This window comes from Amphibalanus amphitrite, unplaced genomic scaffold, assembly GCF_019059575.1.
Source record: "Amphibalanus amphitrite isolate SeventyFive unplaced genomic scaffold, NRLGWU_Aamphi_draft 001007F_arrow, whole genome shotgun sequence".
Taxonomy (NCBI): domain Eukaryota; kingdom Metazoa; phylum Arthropoda; class Thecostraca; order Balanomorpha; family Balanidae; genus Amphibalanus; species Amphibalanus amphitrite.
The window spans coordinates 176,354-193,360 of record NW_024882501.1 but is presented as its reverse complement, the minus strand read 5'-3'; the positions used below and the strand labels follow the sequence as shown (position 1 = coordinate 193,360).

Here is a 17,007-nt window from a genome sequence, read left to right as displayed (position 1 = left end):
GTGAGAGAGAGGAGTTCGCAGATTTCATGAGCCCAGGATTCACCCGCGTGTGATCGGGATTGGTTTTACCGTCCGGCTTTGTTTTCCTTTTTACGAATGCGTGCATCGATGTGACGGCCTTTGAGGAGAATTAATTAAACTCACCGAGGTGGATTTCCTGCTTGCGCTTCGTGTACTCTCGCTGCGATATTTTTTATTTGATCTGTGTTCTGGAAAGCGTAGGCCCGAGGCCGTAGGTCTTTCGTGTTTATGTGAAAACATGCGCAAAAGTCTAACCGATGCTTAGGTACGTACCTAAAAATAGAAATCCACACTGGTCCCTTCAAATTGAAAGGGCCTAACCCGAACATGGAAGTATTCATCTTATACCAACCACAGACACGAAATGTTCCGGAGAGGCATGTGATTGTGAACAATGTGCGCGGAGCCAGACACCTATAATTAGAGCATGTCTGTTTTGCACCGTCAGCCCCCCCCCCCCCCGCGACTGCTCTTTACCGTGTCTGGTAGCCACAGCATTAGCGCCAAGAGGCGAGCAGTGGGACAAATCACACCTTCCGCACCACAGGGCGCGTTTATCCGCGCCGAATGGCTCAGCTTGTGACGGGTCTCATCACACGTGAAAGCGAAAGTGCTCCGTCGCGGCGACCGCCGTCTGTTCCGACTGTTTTGGCGTCAGGTGGTCGCTTGTCACTGGGTGACGGGCAGCGGGCCACGGAAGTGGACGGTGGCATATAGGCGGCGGAACGGGGAGGGCACCGGGGCACCGTGCCCCCCCCCCCCTTTGATTTTGCCATTTTAACATTAGCCCTATGGGCGTTGCATGGAAAGAATGGGACCAAAAGTCGGCGGTACCCCCCTTAATTGAAGGTGTTCCGCCGCTACTGGACGGTGGCCACAGTGGCTCATGTCTACTGTGTGTGTGGTCGGGGTGGTAGGAAGTGGGAGGGGACGCCAAGATCGCTTGCTGGTGGTCGCAGAAAGGGCGGTGGGCGATGGGTGGCTTCATAGTCAGACAGCTGGGCAGTGGGTGTGGGCTGTAGTCTGGGTGATTACCGTAGTCAGGTCCTAGGCTTTGCATAGCCTTGGGTCCTAAGATAGTGGCCGGTATGTGGCCTTTTTTAATGCATTCGGATTTTGGAAAGTAGGTGACAGCGGTCCCTATCAGTTAACGTTACAGCCCTGTATTTATTTCCTGCTAATACGATGCGAACGGCGGGCTCGCATCAAGATACTTTATTCTTTATTCTTTATTTCAATTCTTTATTTCAATTCAACACCAACGGGCAGCATACCCAGTAACAGGTGCAGTCATTTCATAAAACTCAATAAATAGACATACACATAACACAACACAGAAAATAATACAACCGCAAACACAGTAAAATCTGATGACTGATACCACCTTGAAAGACACGGTTACGAGAATTCAGTCATCTGTCAGACTCCCATCACATGCCGTTTCACTCTAGTTCTGAATTCCATTGCGCCGCTCTCCCATACATCCACATCTCTGTTTACATCAAGAAAAGCGTTGCATGCCTTTGGTATGCGGTTGAAGGCGCAAGAACGAACCGTTTCAACTCTTGCAAATGACACAGCGAACAAGGCCTGAGTGCGTAGTTGGCGGAAGGGTACAGCGATGGGGAACTTCTCTACCAAAAACTGCGAGTCTATCCGGTGCCTGTGGACATTTCGTATAAACATATCATGCTGCTTGTGTCGGGCAGCAATGGTGTTGACCTTAAAGTATGTGACGAGTTCACCATAGTCCAAGGAAACTGCTGCATCTACACGGCAGCGGGCACAGAGCCAAACTAGAAACTTTTCCTGGACACGTTCGATCCTTTTCATATGTGTTTGAGCCGTTCCAGCCCACACCACGCTGCAATATTCCAGAATTGAACGGACATTTGCAAAGTAAGTTGACATGATGGCACGATGGTTCGCCAAACTGAAAGATCGACCGCGCTTTCCTGTCGCGTACGTGCGCATGAGTAGTCCCAGAGCCATGTTGGCCTTCCGAACAGTGCGGTCTACATGCTCGAAAATAATACAACCGCAAACACAGTAAAATCTGATGACTGATACCACCTTGAAAGACACGGTTACGAGAATTCAGTCATCTGTCAGACTCCCATCACATGCCGTAAATCACAGATACGGTGCAATCACAGCAGAGTCGAGGCCACGAATAACTCCACTAAGCTCTGTCGGCGACAGTAGCCCGGGCGGGGACACCGAGATATCGACACTGCAATAGAAGGGTGCAGCCTCACTGCATAATGTAAATGAAAACACCTTGGACAACCCAACTCCAGCTCTGAGCCTGCTGTCGCCAGGCGCGGGGCTCGACAGAGCTGTGTTAGACAGAGACGACACTGGTCCAGACTGATTCAATCGGGGTGGGTCGCCAGAGTCGTGACCGGGCAACTGGGATTGATGATCGTGTCACTGCATCGAGTGGTTTTGGACGCTTGGTGCGCTAACGGTTTGGACGGACCAAATTGCAGCGCTTGACTCGTTTCTTGGTCGGGTGGAATAGACACAATGCCTCGTCGGTGGATGTGGGTTGAGTTTTCAAAGGAACTGGAAGGATAGCCGCCAACACTAGCTTCGAACATGCCTGTAACATGCGTGGTATTCCTTTTGACGCTGTTCTGCATGAACATTCCTCTCAATGGATATTTGAACCGTTCAATGCCCAACAATTGAGTCTCGTCTTCGCAAGTCCAAGAGGCAAAAGCAATAGCCCTGCTACCGCACCACAACGCTTGTCCTTGCCACCGGAAGCCGTATCATGCATCACAGTGCCTAAGATCGTGATCGGCACCGGTCGGAACCACCCAGGGTGTCTGTTTGAGCTCACGCCCACCGCCGTGAGGTCTGTTTGCCCTTCGTGACCGTGACCCGTGCCGCGGTCGTAACTGGGCTGCTCGTGACGCGTGACGCTCTGAGTTTGGCTCGTGGGTGGCACAACAGTGGTGTCAGACACACGGGGCTGGCCTCGGAGAGCCGACTGAGTGTTGTGTCTGCCAGTGCCGTGTTGGTAAACAGGGGTCGGAAATAGTTTACTGCGAGCACGGAGTCTAACAGATTGGGCCACGACAAGGCCACACAACTAAAGCGCTTTCTAAGTAGCATGCCAAATAGTTTCGATTCTTGCTTATGTATAGTCGACAGAAAAATTCATCGGCCGTACCTATACGCGCATTGTGCAATGTCGATTCGATATGACCGTTTCATATCATGTTTGATATTCGTCGTCCTTGCCCTGCCCGGCATATGTTGTCATTATGTGTCGCCCTATCACTCCTTACGTGTGCGGCGCGATAGCTCCTGACCTGAGTGCGATACCACACGGAACGGCTGGCACTGGGATCCTCTGTGGCCCTGTGTCATAATACCCTATGTCGTGCCTCGCTGTAGCATGCCAACCAGCTCAGTCCGGAGCTGTGGGTATCGTCATATATCGCTTCCGGATTTCCGGTTGTATGCTCCCCAGGGGCGACATTGCATCCGGATGGTTATCTTCCCTTCCTTTCCCGTCCGGAGCTGACCCGCTCCCTGCAGAGTGCAGAGGCTGAGAGTGCAGACAGACTGAAGGGAAAGGTTCGGACAGGGGCCACTTCTCGGCGGATATTGTATGCTGCGCAGTGCGCACAGGGGACTCTGCAATGCAAAGAGACGTAGTGAGGAAGTAGGCTTTATACTGATTCCGTGGGTGAGGTTGGAAAACAAACGCAGAACTGTGCAGTATTGGATGGGCTACTACTTGTAGGGAAGATTTATCGTATTTCTCACAGCTCAAACGATGTTTGAACGTTACAGGCTGCTACGTGCTACCTAAGTGTCATTGCATTTTCGCGAGCCTTACGCATTCACAGCAGCCTATGTCGTAGTCATCATCACGTCCAATCTCCCCATTGAAAAGATTCCAGCCTTGAGACCATAGCGGTTACATCAGAAATCACAATAAATCGCCGAGTTCACTCTCAGTACAGTTGAACTCTCTTCCGGCACCGTTTACCAAGTACACCGACTTCACAATGACAGACGAAAGTTGCCCGGCCGACCTCAATGGTCGTGAGAAGTACTCCCTCCCCTCACCCCCCGAGTGAGAGACATTTATGACGTCACAGCCGTGACGCGCCGATTCTGTGACGCTCGCGTCACTTTCGTAGCTGGCGATTTCTCCGCGAGTACGGTGTCATCCGGTGCGGCTACTGGCGGATGACGCTCATCGCTCGACAGGCGACTTTTGTGTCATTGTTTCACAAAGGCCAGATAAGCAATGACTGTATTAATGACTCATTTGCCGATATAAAGTAGCGAAATTCGACCAATGTGATCACCGCTCGATTTGATTGCCTATCAGAGAGGAACTACTGCGATGAGAGTCGTTTATTATAACTTGTAGCAGATAGCTTGTCTCTTTCATCATCGCCTAGGAAAACACTTTGCAGCGCATGTTTAAGCCGTTAGTAGTCTCAGCTGTATCAGCACATATTGATACGACAAGCCCTTCTGATGAATCAAATGGACACTTCTCAGGTGCTTCATCTGCAACAGGGGAACTGAACTATTTAGGCGAGTGTGAGTGCTTACTTATCAGCTATCATTAGAATTGTCTTTTCCGCCTACTCATCGAATTCGGGTCCATCCTATCTGAATCATACCTTTAGCCAAACCTTTACAAGATACCAAGTCGAAAGTTCATGTTTGAATCCTGAGTTCTCACATTGATATAGGAACGTCTAAACAGAGACTCACATTAGCGGGCTGCGCTGAGCGAATTTCTCCCAAGATTGTTTCCGCAGCAATCAGCTGTCAGCACAGTCATCAGATTTTCCGAGAGCGACGGACCAACGTCAAACAATCACAGCGTCCGCCACCAAATTATGTTCTGACGACGGCGAAAGTGTTATAAACAGTGCGCTCTAGCTGGCCAGACCGCTGCGCTCAAGGATTCCTGAGTAAATCGGTGGAGTGGAGACGGTAGCCCCGACCTCGGATGACCTTATCTCGTTCTCAGTGTCGGGGGGGGGGGGGGTTCTAACGGGACGAACATATTCAGATCGCGAGTGGGTGCTTATCAATGGGAACTAAGCCAGCCGTTGTCTTATTCTATCGGGGTCGAGGATTTCCTGTTGTTTGCATGCGATCCTATTGATACCTGTTCGATATACCTAACTGATAAAGCATCCGGGGTCGTATCGAACGTCAGTTTCATTCCTCTCATTACGCTTCGTCCAAAAGGTACCGTTCTTACCTGTTGCTCGGCAAAGCGCCTGTTCGGCAACGCCAGCGGTTTGGTGTTGCTACACCAGTCTCGGCCAACGTTTTATTTCGAATTCGAGATAAATGTTTCAATAGTTCGTGCCGACCCGAGACTTTGTATCGAAAGGTCAAATGGAACATGAATGCCCCAGTGCTCGGGTGACGGGTCCATGAATTTAGAGTTATTACTCACTAGTTGACACGCTCTATGTAGACTGAGGGGTGTTGAAGAGGTCTCGACGGAACACGTCCACCCGAATGTGTTGTGTCCGTCTCATAAGATAAACTTGTCTCTTACTACTCAACTTGTAGTAGTAATTTTAATTGACGATCTTGTCTTTTGACAACCGCTGCAAATGCCCTCTTGAATCGAATCTCTGGCTTTACGGAATGCCTCAAATGCAATTTGCGCATTTAGAAAACGCAAAAGAAATGTAGGGCGACCTCAACCATACTCTTCCACACCATTATAAACGCAGTTTTCATGAATACATTTTCATGTGGCTATGTCCTCCATTTATCCGGGGGTTGGCGCCCAAGTCATCACCGATCACTGAATTAAAAAACGACGTCTCTGATTCACATGTCGCACAAACCGATCGATTTCAGGCTTTTCGTTTGGCTGATTGCCTTATTCAGGCCCTGTCGCCGTGATGTCTGGCGTGGCGTAAATGTTCACTGAAGGTCAGAGCCGTCCAGAGGTCAAAGGTCGCCCACAGGTCACGGGTGATGGGCGTCACTGCGTCCAGAGCTGCGGGAATGAGTCATCGGAATCGGCTCTCGATTGGATGTGGGCGCAATAGGAAGGTGATGATCACCTTTAAATGAATGCTTGATAGACGGCTTTATGGCAAACGGCTCACCCGTGACGCCGTCTCGGGCACGGCCACGGAATAGTAGTTTTTGCTGCGTCTAGTGGATGACCTTGCAGTGGACTTCAGGGTCGGGGAAGTCGTCATCACGATGCTACGTTTCAGTCATCATCCGTACTGTGATAGTGCTGAGTTCTCGAATTCTGGCCGCTGTGACCATGAAAATTCCGGCGTAGAGACGGCGCTTCGGCTCATGAGCCGGCCCGCCGGTCGCCAGTTTCCGCGTGACCCCGCGTGGCGGCGCTAGTGTCGCGGAGCCCGGGGCGGTGGATCACTGCCATTCGCGACTGAGTGAAGCGGTCGGGGCCGGCCGGCAGTGCCGGTTCTGTGGTGTGGGCGGGTGTGTGTGCCTGTGTGGTCTGAGGGAGAGTGCAGAGTGGTGACCCGGACCGAGGTCCACCCTCGTGCCGAGAGGTCACATGGGTTAGGAGAGAGGTGGAGAGTGAGGAAGAGCGGACGGAGGAGCTGCTGGTCGGGACTCATCCGGTGATCAGCATGGGACTGTCGCAGAAGGAGCTGCTAGCAGCCGTGGAGCGATCCCAGAACAAGGCCATCAAAAAGGTAAGAATCAACACCTGCGATCATGCACTGGGTTGCCGTCGGTCATTCCCTATAAGTCATATGCCGTTCAATCGTTCCAAAGTTGACGAGCCCTGTAGGGTCTGTCGCGCGTGGTGTGGTGCCTCTCGCTAACTTGAGGCTGTAATCAGGCATAACGTATTGTGTACACATAAACACCTACTAACAGCTACAAGCAACAAAATCCAAGGCTATCCGCCTTCAATACAGCAGCTGAGCAGCTATTTGTTCCCGGTGAATGAGCCTGGCCCGGCCCAGTGGCCGTCCTCCAAGGGCGTTCCAGCGATCCAGCGTGGGCGTTCGCCCGACCGTCTAAAACATGCCGGTCACGATTGTCGGAGAATTCAGCTGATCTTCTGTCGTCAGGTGCTCATGTGAGCTGCTGGCCGATCGAACCGGGCCGGGCCGGGCCCAGGCCATCAGCATTTCAATCGCTAGTTCGTGACAAAAACTGAGTGACGACCGTTTTTGGACGGGTCAGGAGGATAGATGTTAATCGTTTGTCTCGGAGTGGGTAATTGATTGGTGTCTGTTCGTTCCTAGGAATCCTTGATTCCGAGAAAGGGCCAAGGTATTGTGTATCTGCTAGAGAAATTTGAAATTGTTGTTCAGATTATGTGACCCCGACGAATTAAGTATAGTAACACATAAAGATGAGCAATTTTAGAACCACGAAAAAATCTTCCAGCCTACCTATATAGAAAAGTGAAAACGAATAAGATTATGCATAATGCATACCTAATAAAGTACAAGTATCTTCAGCCAAAAAAGTAATAAATCGATAAGTGTTCCAAGGCCGCTGGTCAGATGTTTATAGAACATACCTATACTGTGTCGGAGTAGCGGTCTTCGTTACCTATTTCACATCTAATGTAAGATGATAAACTCAATTGCGTATCGAGCCGCTAACTTCAATAGGCGCACTGATTTCATGATGTTTTCAAAATCTGCTTGTCAGCCCGTTACGGGCAATTCCACAGCTAGTGATATGATCCTTTTTGCACAGCCCGTGGGGCATGCATACTCGTCAGGCGACCTCGCCTAAGCCGCGGGCTGCGGGCGGGCGGGCGCGAGGTCACACTCGGGGCAGAACGGTCAGGGCACCCGACAAGGGAGAGAGCGAGAGAGCGCGCCCGCTGGCCTGACGTGGTAGCGGTGGGAAAAGAGCGCCTCTGGCTCCCATAGCCCGATTGAAGAGCTGCTTTGCATGTTTGAGTTGTTGGTATAATGTATTGGTATAATGTTGATGTTTAGCTGAAGTCGGCATGCACGCGTTCCTAATGCGTGATCACGCGCTGGTCACTCGTCCTTAGTTACGTCGTTCCATGTCTCGCAGACACTTGCAGTGCGGCAGCCTTGGAGGGTCGTTCCCTCTGCTGACGCTGCCTTTTATACAGAGAATTTCAGTCGGCAGATCCTCCACACTCCGATGTAGCGTCACCGTCCGACCATTTATACGTCGACTCACCACTCTGAGTCCGGCTGAAACCGCGTGAGATAGAGACCACAATAGATGTCACGTCTCATTCTCAGCTTGTAATTTCCGTCACGTTCATCCGTGCCATCTGTTTCTGCGAGTCATCTCGCAAGACGGACATGAAAACGTGACGTTTATTTCTATTTGGCGTTGGGCGCTATTCAGACTTGTGAATTGATTGGGCCCTCATGAGCAGTGCCGCAAAAATGAAAAAAAAAATAGAAGAGCGATAGGAATTATGATCGTATTGTTCAGACATTTCACGGTTCGATTTAGCATTGTCGGCGCGATTTGCACGTTTGACCGAGGTGCTGCGCAGTCCACAGATCTTTGAGTAATGGGAAAACATTCACATAAGTCAAGTAAATTTATGATCTGCAGCGTTAAACTGGGCTTCGTTTTTTTTTTTTTGTTGTGTGTGCTGTATATGCCTTTCCAGTAAATGTGCAAATGCATATTGTTCGTAAATGGTTCAGGAATTCTACCTATAATTATTAAAACTATAGAACCATTATATGTGGCAAAATTTCACTAAGTTACCTCGGCCTGACCTTTGGCGTTTTTCTACCTAGAACCGTCCTAAACAAGCAAACGTTCGTTTCAATATGTGTGCATTTCCTATACCGTTTTAAGCGAGTACAATTGGTAAACCACGTAGGCAAACCTTCGGTCACAATGAATGCTACAAACTTGTAAGGAAGAGTTTGCTTTTATTTTTGTCCTAAAACTCTGTAGATAAAGATTTCAATATTTATTAGGGATGTCACTCAAGTGTCATTGCAGACCCTCGCGGCGACCACTCGCCATCCAAATGGCAGGGAGCGTAATGGCTTTCCAGCACACAACAATGGATTCAATTTCCCAGCTAAATCAGCTTCACATCAAAACAAAGATGATAAATCAAGCGTTACTTTTAGCATCCTAAGAAACGTCAGCCCTATTGCACAACACCCTTCTTAAAACCACACACAGTTGATTCATCTGTCTCCATACTATGAGCCGATTAACCTCAGTCCGGGAATCAGAGATCCGTCCTCAGCGTTGCACAACGGCAGCGTTTGACAGTGTGACTGTGCAGACTCTCCGCTCACACAGAGGGCCCATTACAGGCCGTGACCCGGCCGGCCCCGTGACCCAGTCGCAGACAGACGCTGCCTGTCATTCACGTGCATGTCTGGGAACTGTTAGCGCCTTGCCGGTAGCTCTGTGCCGATCCCGCTCTGAGTCGTTCAATCGTGACGCTCGTGGTGAGAAACCAGAACATCCTCACAACTGGAAGGTTTGGTCGAGAGGTCTGAAAAGGAAATTATCTCACCTCGATATGAACCCGAATGTCTCTCATCCCATTAGGGAACGGTGTGTGGTCCATGAGCTGCTTGGAGAGTGCGTCTCAGTTACGGGTAATATAATTGTGCCGTCGACAAATTACAGCGAAATGACCGAGCCCATTCGAGGACCGTAATACTTGTAAATTGACCGAACCATTAGCGGTTCGTATTACCTGTGAGATGGAGAGTGCTACGAATTACGCGACCTTGCTCTCAGTCGGGACGGAACGGTAACCTGTTACGGTCTATAAGACCGGTAGAGTTGACCCCTTTTCACATAACCGGCACTGTGTGGGTTCTGGTTATGTAGGTATTGGGTTGAGAGCAAACTCTATTCGCTGCGCTGTCGATCTCTCTTCCAAGCCAAATTTCAAACCGATTCCGGTCATAACTTTCTTCGTGCGCCATTCGCATAACTCAAATGAGCTTTGTTTACAACCGCATCGAAGAAGAACGCAGTCTGAGGCTATTGTGAAAATCGAGTGTGATTCATTCGGTATGCCCCGGCTGTGCGATTGTTTTTGACAAGTCCTGCGGGACTGCCGCCACGACTTTCGGATTATAGCTGGTTCTGTGCGGCTGCAGTAGCACTGACAATACCGCCCGCCCCGTGTCCTCCTGCAGGGCTCGGACCCAGGAGCCGCCACGTGCCGGGGCAAGCTGCAGTACCGCCGCTCTCGGCTGAATGTCGACATCAACAAACACCTGCTGCTGCGACAGGGCGCCGAGAACCTCCTCAGGTCAGTTGACAGGGAGTCGAGCATCCACTCGGTTCATTCGACAGGGGGTCGAGAGCCGCTTAGGTCAGTCGGTTCATGTAACGGTCGCTCCGACGTTATGTTGGTTTGCTGGTTACGTGCTGGCCGGCTGGATGAAATACCGATCTGATTCACAAGAAATGTTCATATTTTCTTTAATTACAACAAATGCTTCAAAAGCTTTGGATGTGTGACTTTAAACAAGCAATGATTCGGCGTTGAGACGTACCGCACCGTTTGCACCTATTCGCTGGCTACATGTTAGCCATGCTTTTAGCAAGGTCTACCTATAAATCGCTAGATATATGCGTTTTACGGCAAAATGATATGATTTCCGTGCTTTCAGAGCGGCTGAGAACAAGAAGGTTCGCCAGGCGGTATCGCTGGAGCTCAGCTTCCTCAACTCAAACCTGCAGTTTCTCAAGGAGGAGCTATCCGACCTCAACAGCTCCGTGGATGTGTATCAAAATGACGACAGGTTAGTATCGAACAACGATCATCTATAGGTAGCTTCATAAGTAAGGCATTGCATTGCAGATATGATTTTGCATTTTTCTTCCGTTTGTATCTGTGCTGACATTAATCTTCTACGCCTATATTGTGAGGCTCACATTCTGCCCTTTTCTGCAGCAAACTGCAGCACATACCAATGATCCCGTTTGGACTTAAAGAGACCAATCCCATCGACTTTACGGATGCTTTCAAGGTGAGGGTCGAACGTCTAGACAGCACTATTGATGACAGGCTTTGCGACATTTTGAAAGGTCGGGCTGTGGTGTGGTGTTTACGCATTATATTGATATTGCAATAAGCCTTTGAACGTGACGCCATATTTACAAGTTAGAACAAGGATGGAACATAAATTATGCTGCGTTAGAAACCTTTATTGGAGCTCAGCTGTATTGTTTTCGTTTTTTTTTCCTTACAAGAAATGGGCTGTGAAAGCAAACAATGAATATATGCAACCCTTCAATTATTCAATATAATATAAACGTTTAGTTGAAGAAGCGTACGTAACAGGTTATAAGCACCAACTGAAACCGTGCTGCCGGAATCACCGGCTTCGATTAACTTGTCGTATCAATACGTTTTTCATCTTTTGTTTGTCTTCAGTTGCGCTCTCGCCAAGGTGCATCAGCCTGGCTAAGTGCCTGGTGTTCGTACGGTATCACGCCACGCCTCATTAGATATCGTTACGTTGCAGGAATTCATAGCCGAGCACTACCATGAAGACCCCGAGCCGTATATTGGCGTCATCAAGGATTTCATCGACACCAGGCAGGTGCGTCTCCCCTCGGTACCATTATGTTCGACATGACATACGTTGCGTCATATAAAGTGAAATTCAAATAATGTACCTAATGATGTCATAGTCATTCTTCCGTATTCAATGTTGAACACAGCCCCGTGGGAGGTATAAGTGTGATGCGGCACAGTCTACCTTCCAGTCATTATGTACTGCGGTACAGCCTACCGTTCAGGCGAGTGTGTAGTGCTGCGGTACAGTACCTTCCAGGCGAGTGTGTAGTGCGGTACAGCCAACCTAGCAGTCAAATGTGTATGGCGGTACAGCCTACCTTCCAGCCTACGGTGTATTGCGGAACAGCCCACCTTCCAGTCGAGTGTGCACTGCGGTACAGCCTACCTTCCAGTTAAGTATGTATTGCGGTACAGCCTGCCTTCCAGCCGAGTGTGTATTGCGGCACAGTCTACCTTTCAGCCGAGCGTGTATTGTGGCACAGACTACCTTCCAGCAGACTGTGTAGTGCGGCCAAGCCTACCTTTCAGCCGAGTGTGTATTGCGGTACAGCCTGCCTTCCAGCCGAGTGTGTATTGCGGCACAGCCTACCCTCCAGGCAAGTGCGCAGTGCAGCACAGACTACCAGCCTTTCATTTTAGTTCATCTGTGACGGCTACACCTATGTTTATCCTAGAATGTTCGACATTAGCGACCCACTTCGATTGGTCTCTTATCATACCGTTTCTAAGATTGTAGCCCCGTAGGCAATTCACGGTTTGCGCGAACGACACAATATACTATCTAAGTTGGCCATTATCTTGCAGGCAATGAGGACGCCCCAGCGGAGCAGTACGGGACTGGCGCTGCTGTTTGAGTACTACAACCAGCTCTACTTCATCGAACGGAGGCTCTTCCCTCCCGACAGACATCTGGGGGTCTATTTCGAATGGTTAGTATTACTACGATAACCAATGAATATGTAATTTCAAACAACTTTATATTTTTCTCTTATTTCAACAATAATTCATAACCGTCTACTAAAACTCTACCGTAGTCCGTAAGTCTACTGTAAGCTCATTAACGTAATCACTCCTAGCATGACTTGATGTTTATGGTTTCGCCGTCTGTCCACAGGTACGATTCTCTGACGGGCCTGCCCAGCTGCCAGCGGACGATGGCCTTTGAGAAGGCGTCTGTTCTGTTCAACATCGCCGCATTACACAGCCAGCTGGGCGCCAAGGAAGCTCGGACCTGTCAGAAGGGTCTGGACACCACTATCGGGCACTACCTGCGAGCAGCCGGAATATACAGGTGGGAACGACATTTTGTTGGCGTACTCGAGCGTGCTCCAGAGTCCAGCCAGGGAAATTTTCTATCGGGTGCGCGCTATGTCATCAGTAAGTTGTTGATTATGTTAGGCCGTGTTATATCGACAAGGCTTGTTGACTGTGAATTAGCGCCGTTTTGCAATCACAAATGACGTTTAATCGTCAATGCTCGTCATCGTCACCTACATATCAGTCTTATATGTTCTCTGCTGATCGTGCACCTTCAACTTCTCTCTAACCCTTCCCACTGCTGCAGGTATATTTTGGAGAATTTCTCGAACGCCCCGAGCCGTGACCTGGACCCGGACGTGCTGGAGGTGCTGACCGGCCTGCTGACCGCCCAGGCAGGCGAGTGTCGCCTGGAGCGACTGCTGTTGGAAGAGGAGAGCGCCGAGCTGGCAGCCCGGCTGGAGATGGGCAGGGAGGCCGCTCAGGTGAGAGGGATTGTTAGGACATGGCCAGGCCGCCAGGGAGAGGTTTAAAAAGGTGACGGGGACAGCAGGAGAGCGCAGGAGGAAAGCAGGGACATGGAGACCGCTTGGGCGGATGAATGACTATTCCAAGGGCCGAGGGGGATGAACGGCGGGGCCATGGGGAAGGAAGCTGGGGTGCTCGGTGGTGAGTGGATATAGCTGAACAACTGCGTCGCTATGAGTTTTGGACGACGGTGTATTTATGTATGCCTTCATTTTTAGTTCGTAAAGGTGATAAAGGTGCTCGTAACTGTCTATTTGATTGTCTGTATCTCATCTTTGCCCGTAGGCCCGTATGTTCCAGTCTTCCCCTCTGTCTGTTTGTCCGCCGCTCCCTATACTCTGGTCTTCCTGTCGTCCGCCAGGTGTCTGAGATGTACCGGCGACTGGGGGAGCGGATGACACCGATGTCCGAATCCTCTGAGGAGTCAGTGCCGCCCTCCTGGCAGGACTTGGTCAACATCAAGGCGGTCCACTACTCGGCACTCGCTCACAACCACTTGGCCCTCGGTAAGGGTAGCAATGGCACTCAACGATCGTATTCATGGTCCAAGGCATTGTGCTTTTTGCTTCACTACAGCTAGCGGCCTCGGGCGGCTAGTTTGTGCTGCGGGACAGTATACCTTCAGGCGTAACACTTAGTGACATCTAGCGGCAATTATTTAGTTACGATTCGTGACTACAACTAGAGACATCTATTGGCAGTCGGCTGATCTGTCTTGCGGTACAGTATATATTCAGGCGTAACAAGTGGCGACACCTAGTGGCAAAATATCGTTACGATTCGTACCGTGTTTTCCCTGCCCGATCTTGTGTTCACGTGTTTTCTTTGTTTCATATTTTGTGTTCAACTTTTGTGTCTTCTTTGCAATGCAACAGGACTACTGGACCACCGAGGTCCTCTGAGTGAACAGGACGCCGCGACACTCCGGCACTCCCAGCAGGACGGAGGCACCATTCTGGGGGCGGAACTGACGGCACCGCGCACCGCCGCACAGGCCTTCTATCTCGGTTAGTGCGGATATGAGAGGGGGGACGTGGGTGGATGAAGGCCGCCAACTGCAGTGAGCTCATCGTCCGGTTGAGCAGCAGAGCAGGAAGAGAGGGTTGATGGTAAGGAAGTGCGCTGAGAGAGGAGATGACTCAAGCATTAGCCGGTTGTGAATTGCATGTTTTACATACCTATGTATATTCATTGCGCTTTGGTCGGTACGTTTTAATAGTTTTTCAGCTTCTGTTTTATCACAGCTCTGTTCAACTTGAGGAAACTTCTTGTAAAGGGCTCATTACTGACGATAAAATCACATATCCATGGTGCCGGAATTACGCATGTATATTTTCAGCGTCTCTAAGCGTATCCCGCTGATGCCGCATTCCACCCTCATTGCCTCACTCACAGCCCTCTCACGCCGTGTGCCACCCCCGCCCCTTCCCAGGCCGGTGCCACCTCCGCGAGGCGATCACCCAGCACGAGGAGGCACTGCGGCTCTACCGCATGTCCCGCGGCCTGAAGAAGCAGGAGAGCCTGCTGCACGTGCTGAGGGTGGCACTGGAGCTGGCAGCTGAGAGACAGGCGGTGACACAGCGAGAGGACGACTTCGATCTGCCCGTCGAGCCGCCGGCCATCTCTGGTGGGTGCCGGGGATGAAGGGACGGAGACATGGGGAAGGAGAGGGAATGGGGAAGGCAGGTTCAGAGCATCTCACTTATCTTTCATGACGTTTTATCTATACTTCTGGCACAACCGAATATCGATACAACGAATCCCAATCTCAGCAGCTGCGACATGGACCCTTCAGCACAGCTGCTGTACCTACAGGAGTCTGAACTCTGATGATTGTCTCTGATAAGACTCGGAACTCAATCCATGAGTCTCAGAGTTATTCGACGCCATGGTTATTGACTATTTACCCGCGCCCTCTCGCAGGCGGCTCGGCGCGGCCGCTCGCCCCCCGTCCGCCCGAATTCGGCCGGTACCCGGTGGCCGACCCGCTCCACCGGCTCGGCCCTCTGGAGACGTTCTCTGCGCACCACCGCTGGTCGCCGCCCCGAGAGGTCACTGTGAGCCGGCGGCCCGGCGAGCCGCTCGGGTTCAGTCTGAAGAGGGAGGCGCCTGTCGTGGTGGTGGATGTGGAACAGGATGGAGCGGCACAGGTGAGCATTGGGTGGCCTATGTGGGTTTTGAGGGGTAGGTACTCTGCCGGGGTTGTGGGAATGGCAGTGTTGAAATATAGATGGATCGCATGATGTTTTTTTTTTTTTACTAAGAGTGAGAACTCGCATTGCGGATGTAATTCGTTAGAAAGCGTTACGCCGCGGCTTTCTGGTATAAAATAACGTTGCCAAAAAAACTTTAATCGTTAGCATAGATAACATGAACTATCTATGTCGTAAGCGTTCCGTCGTTTCACTCTCAGTCAGTCTGTATCCGTTTTCAATCTGACGTGCCTGCGCCCGGCGCCGACAGAGAGCTGGTCTGAAGGACGGCGACTATATTGTGGCCATGGGGGAGCAGGACCTCAAGTGGAGCGGTCACAGTGACGTTGTGGACCTGCTGAGAAAGGCCGGCACAGAGTTCAGCGTCACCGCGGTCACGCCGCAGCACCGGGCGGCACAGCAGGTGAGGAAATACGTGCAGTTTGTGTATGTGAGGAAGAGAGCAGTACATACAATAGACGGGAGCACAACAGATGGTCCTTAAATCGAATTATTTGAGGACTCTGACTGAGGAGGACTGTTTCAGTTTGTCGTAAGCTCAATGCATGTACGATTGCTTACAATACAACCCTCATCTCCCCACAGAGACCCCATTTCGGCAGCCGAAAAGTTCGCTAACTTCCCCGGACGATTCATGAAACGGTTCACCTCCGGGGTCAGCTAACCGTCCCCTTTCTCTCCTCCGACAGCCGAAGAGTCCGCCGGCTACTCCAGACGGCTCGTGGGACTCTGTATCCAGTTCAGGAGTCAGCTCAGCCGCGCCCAGCCGAAAACAGAGCCCGGCAGGCAGCGTGGCCAGCACCGCCAGCAAGACGGCCGCCTCCCGGCGACTCTCCTGGAACCCCTTCCGGAGAGCTACACGATCCGACTCCGGGTCGGGAAAGACGCGTTCGGCAGCCGCGTGACTGGCGCCACGGAGGGTCCGTGACGGGCGTGACGGAGGGCTCGTGACTGGCGTGACGGAGAGCCACGTAGAGATGTTGTTTTGTGGTGTGATGAATGAAATATGTAGTCTTCCGAGTGCAGGAAAGAGCGGACTCGAGACGGGTTGTGCCCAACGGTTGTGTTGGGACTACGGACCCCGGTCAGTGTGATATTTACCCTATAGATGGCTGCCGATATACCTAACCCACCTAGCTGGCTGGCTGAATACCCAGTAGGTTGGGGCATGACAGTCAGTTATATTTAGAGTCAGGTCGTTGTGCTTGCCTGTTTGTCGCTATCTACCCAGCCTTAGACCTATTTTTAGGCCCTGCGAAGCATGCCATGCAATGCGAGAAAGCATTTAATGATGTTGGTGTTAAATAAACTTATGCCTATGGAAAGTCGGAGTTCAACGCAGCCTTGTGACGAGTGGGACACAGCTCAAAGGCTGAAAAAGACTTTCCGCAGTCAGGAAATCGCATGCAACAACCTATGCCATACACATCAAATTACGTTCGCATCAATTGTACG

General features: G+C 50.8%; 1 protein-coding gene across 1 annotated transcript; it reads left to right on the top strand.

Annotated features, from left to right (window-relative positions):
- The first annotated feature begins 6,412 nt into the window (after positions 1-6,412).
- LOC122369113 (rhophilin-2-like) lies at positions 6,413-16,877 on the top strand. Its single transcript, XM_043343548.1, has 14 exons — positions 6,413-6,713; positions 10,161-10,276; positions 10,641-10,772; positions 10,925-11,000; positions 11,499-11,576; positions 12,359-12,483; positions 12,669-12,845; positions 13,119-13,296; positions 13,701-13,845; positions 14,215-14,346; positions 14,772-14,966; positions 15,263-15,489; positions 15,803-15,955; positions 16,242-16,877. Exons 1-14 carry the CDS (start codon positions 6,648-6,650, stop codon positions 16,455-16,457), a joined length of 2,016 nt encoding a protein of 671 aa, XP_043199483.1. The 5' UTR covers positions 6,413-6,647; the 3' UTR covers positions 16,458-16,877.
- The last annotated feature ends 130 nt before the right edge of the window (positions 16,878-17,007 follow it).

Coding starts and splice junctions, on each gene's coding strand:
- LOC122369113 (XM_043343548.1), top strand. CDS start 6,648: ATGGGACTGTCGCAGAAGGAGCTGCTAGCAGCCGTGGAGCGATCCCAG. Junction 10,773..10,924: donor GTGTATCAAAATGACGACAG/GTTAGTATCGAA, acceptor CCTTTTCTGCAG/CAAACTGCAGCACATACCAA. Junction 13,297..13,700: donor TGGGCAGGGAGGCCGCTCAG/GTGAGAGGGATT, acceptor GTCGTCCGCCAG/GTGTCTGAGATGTACCGGCG.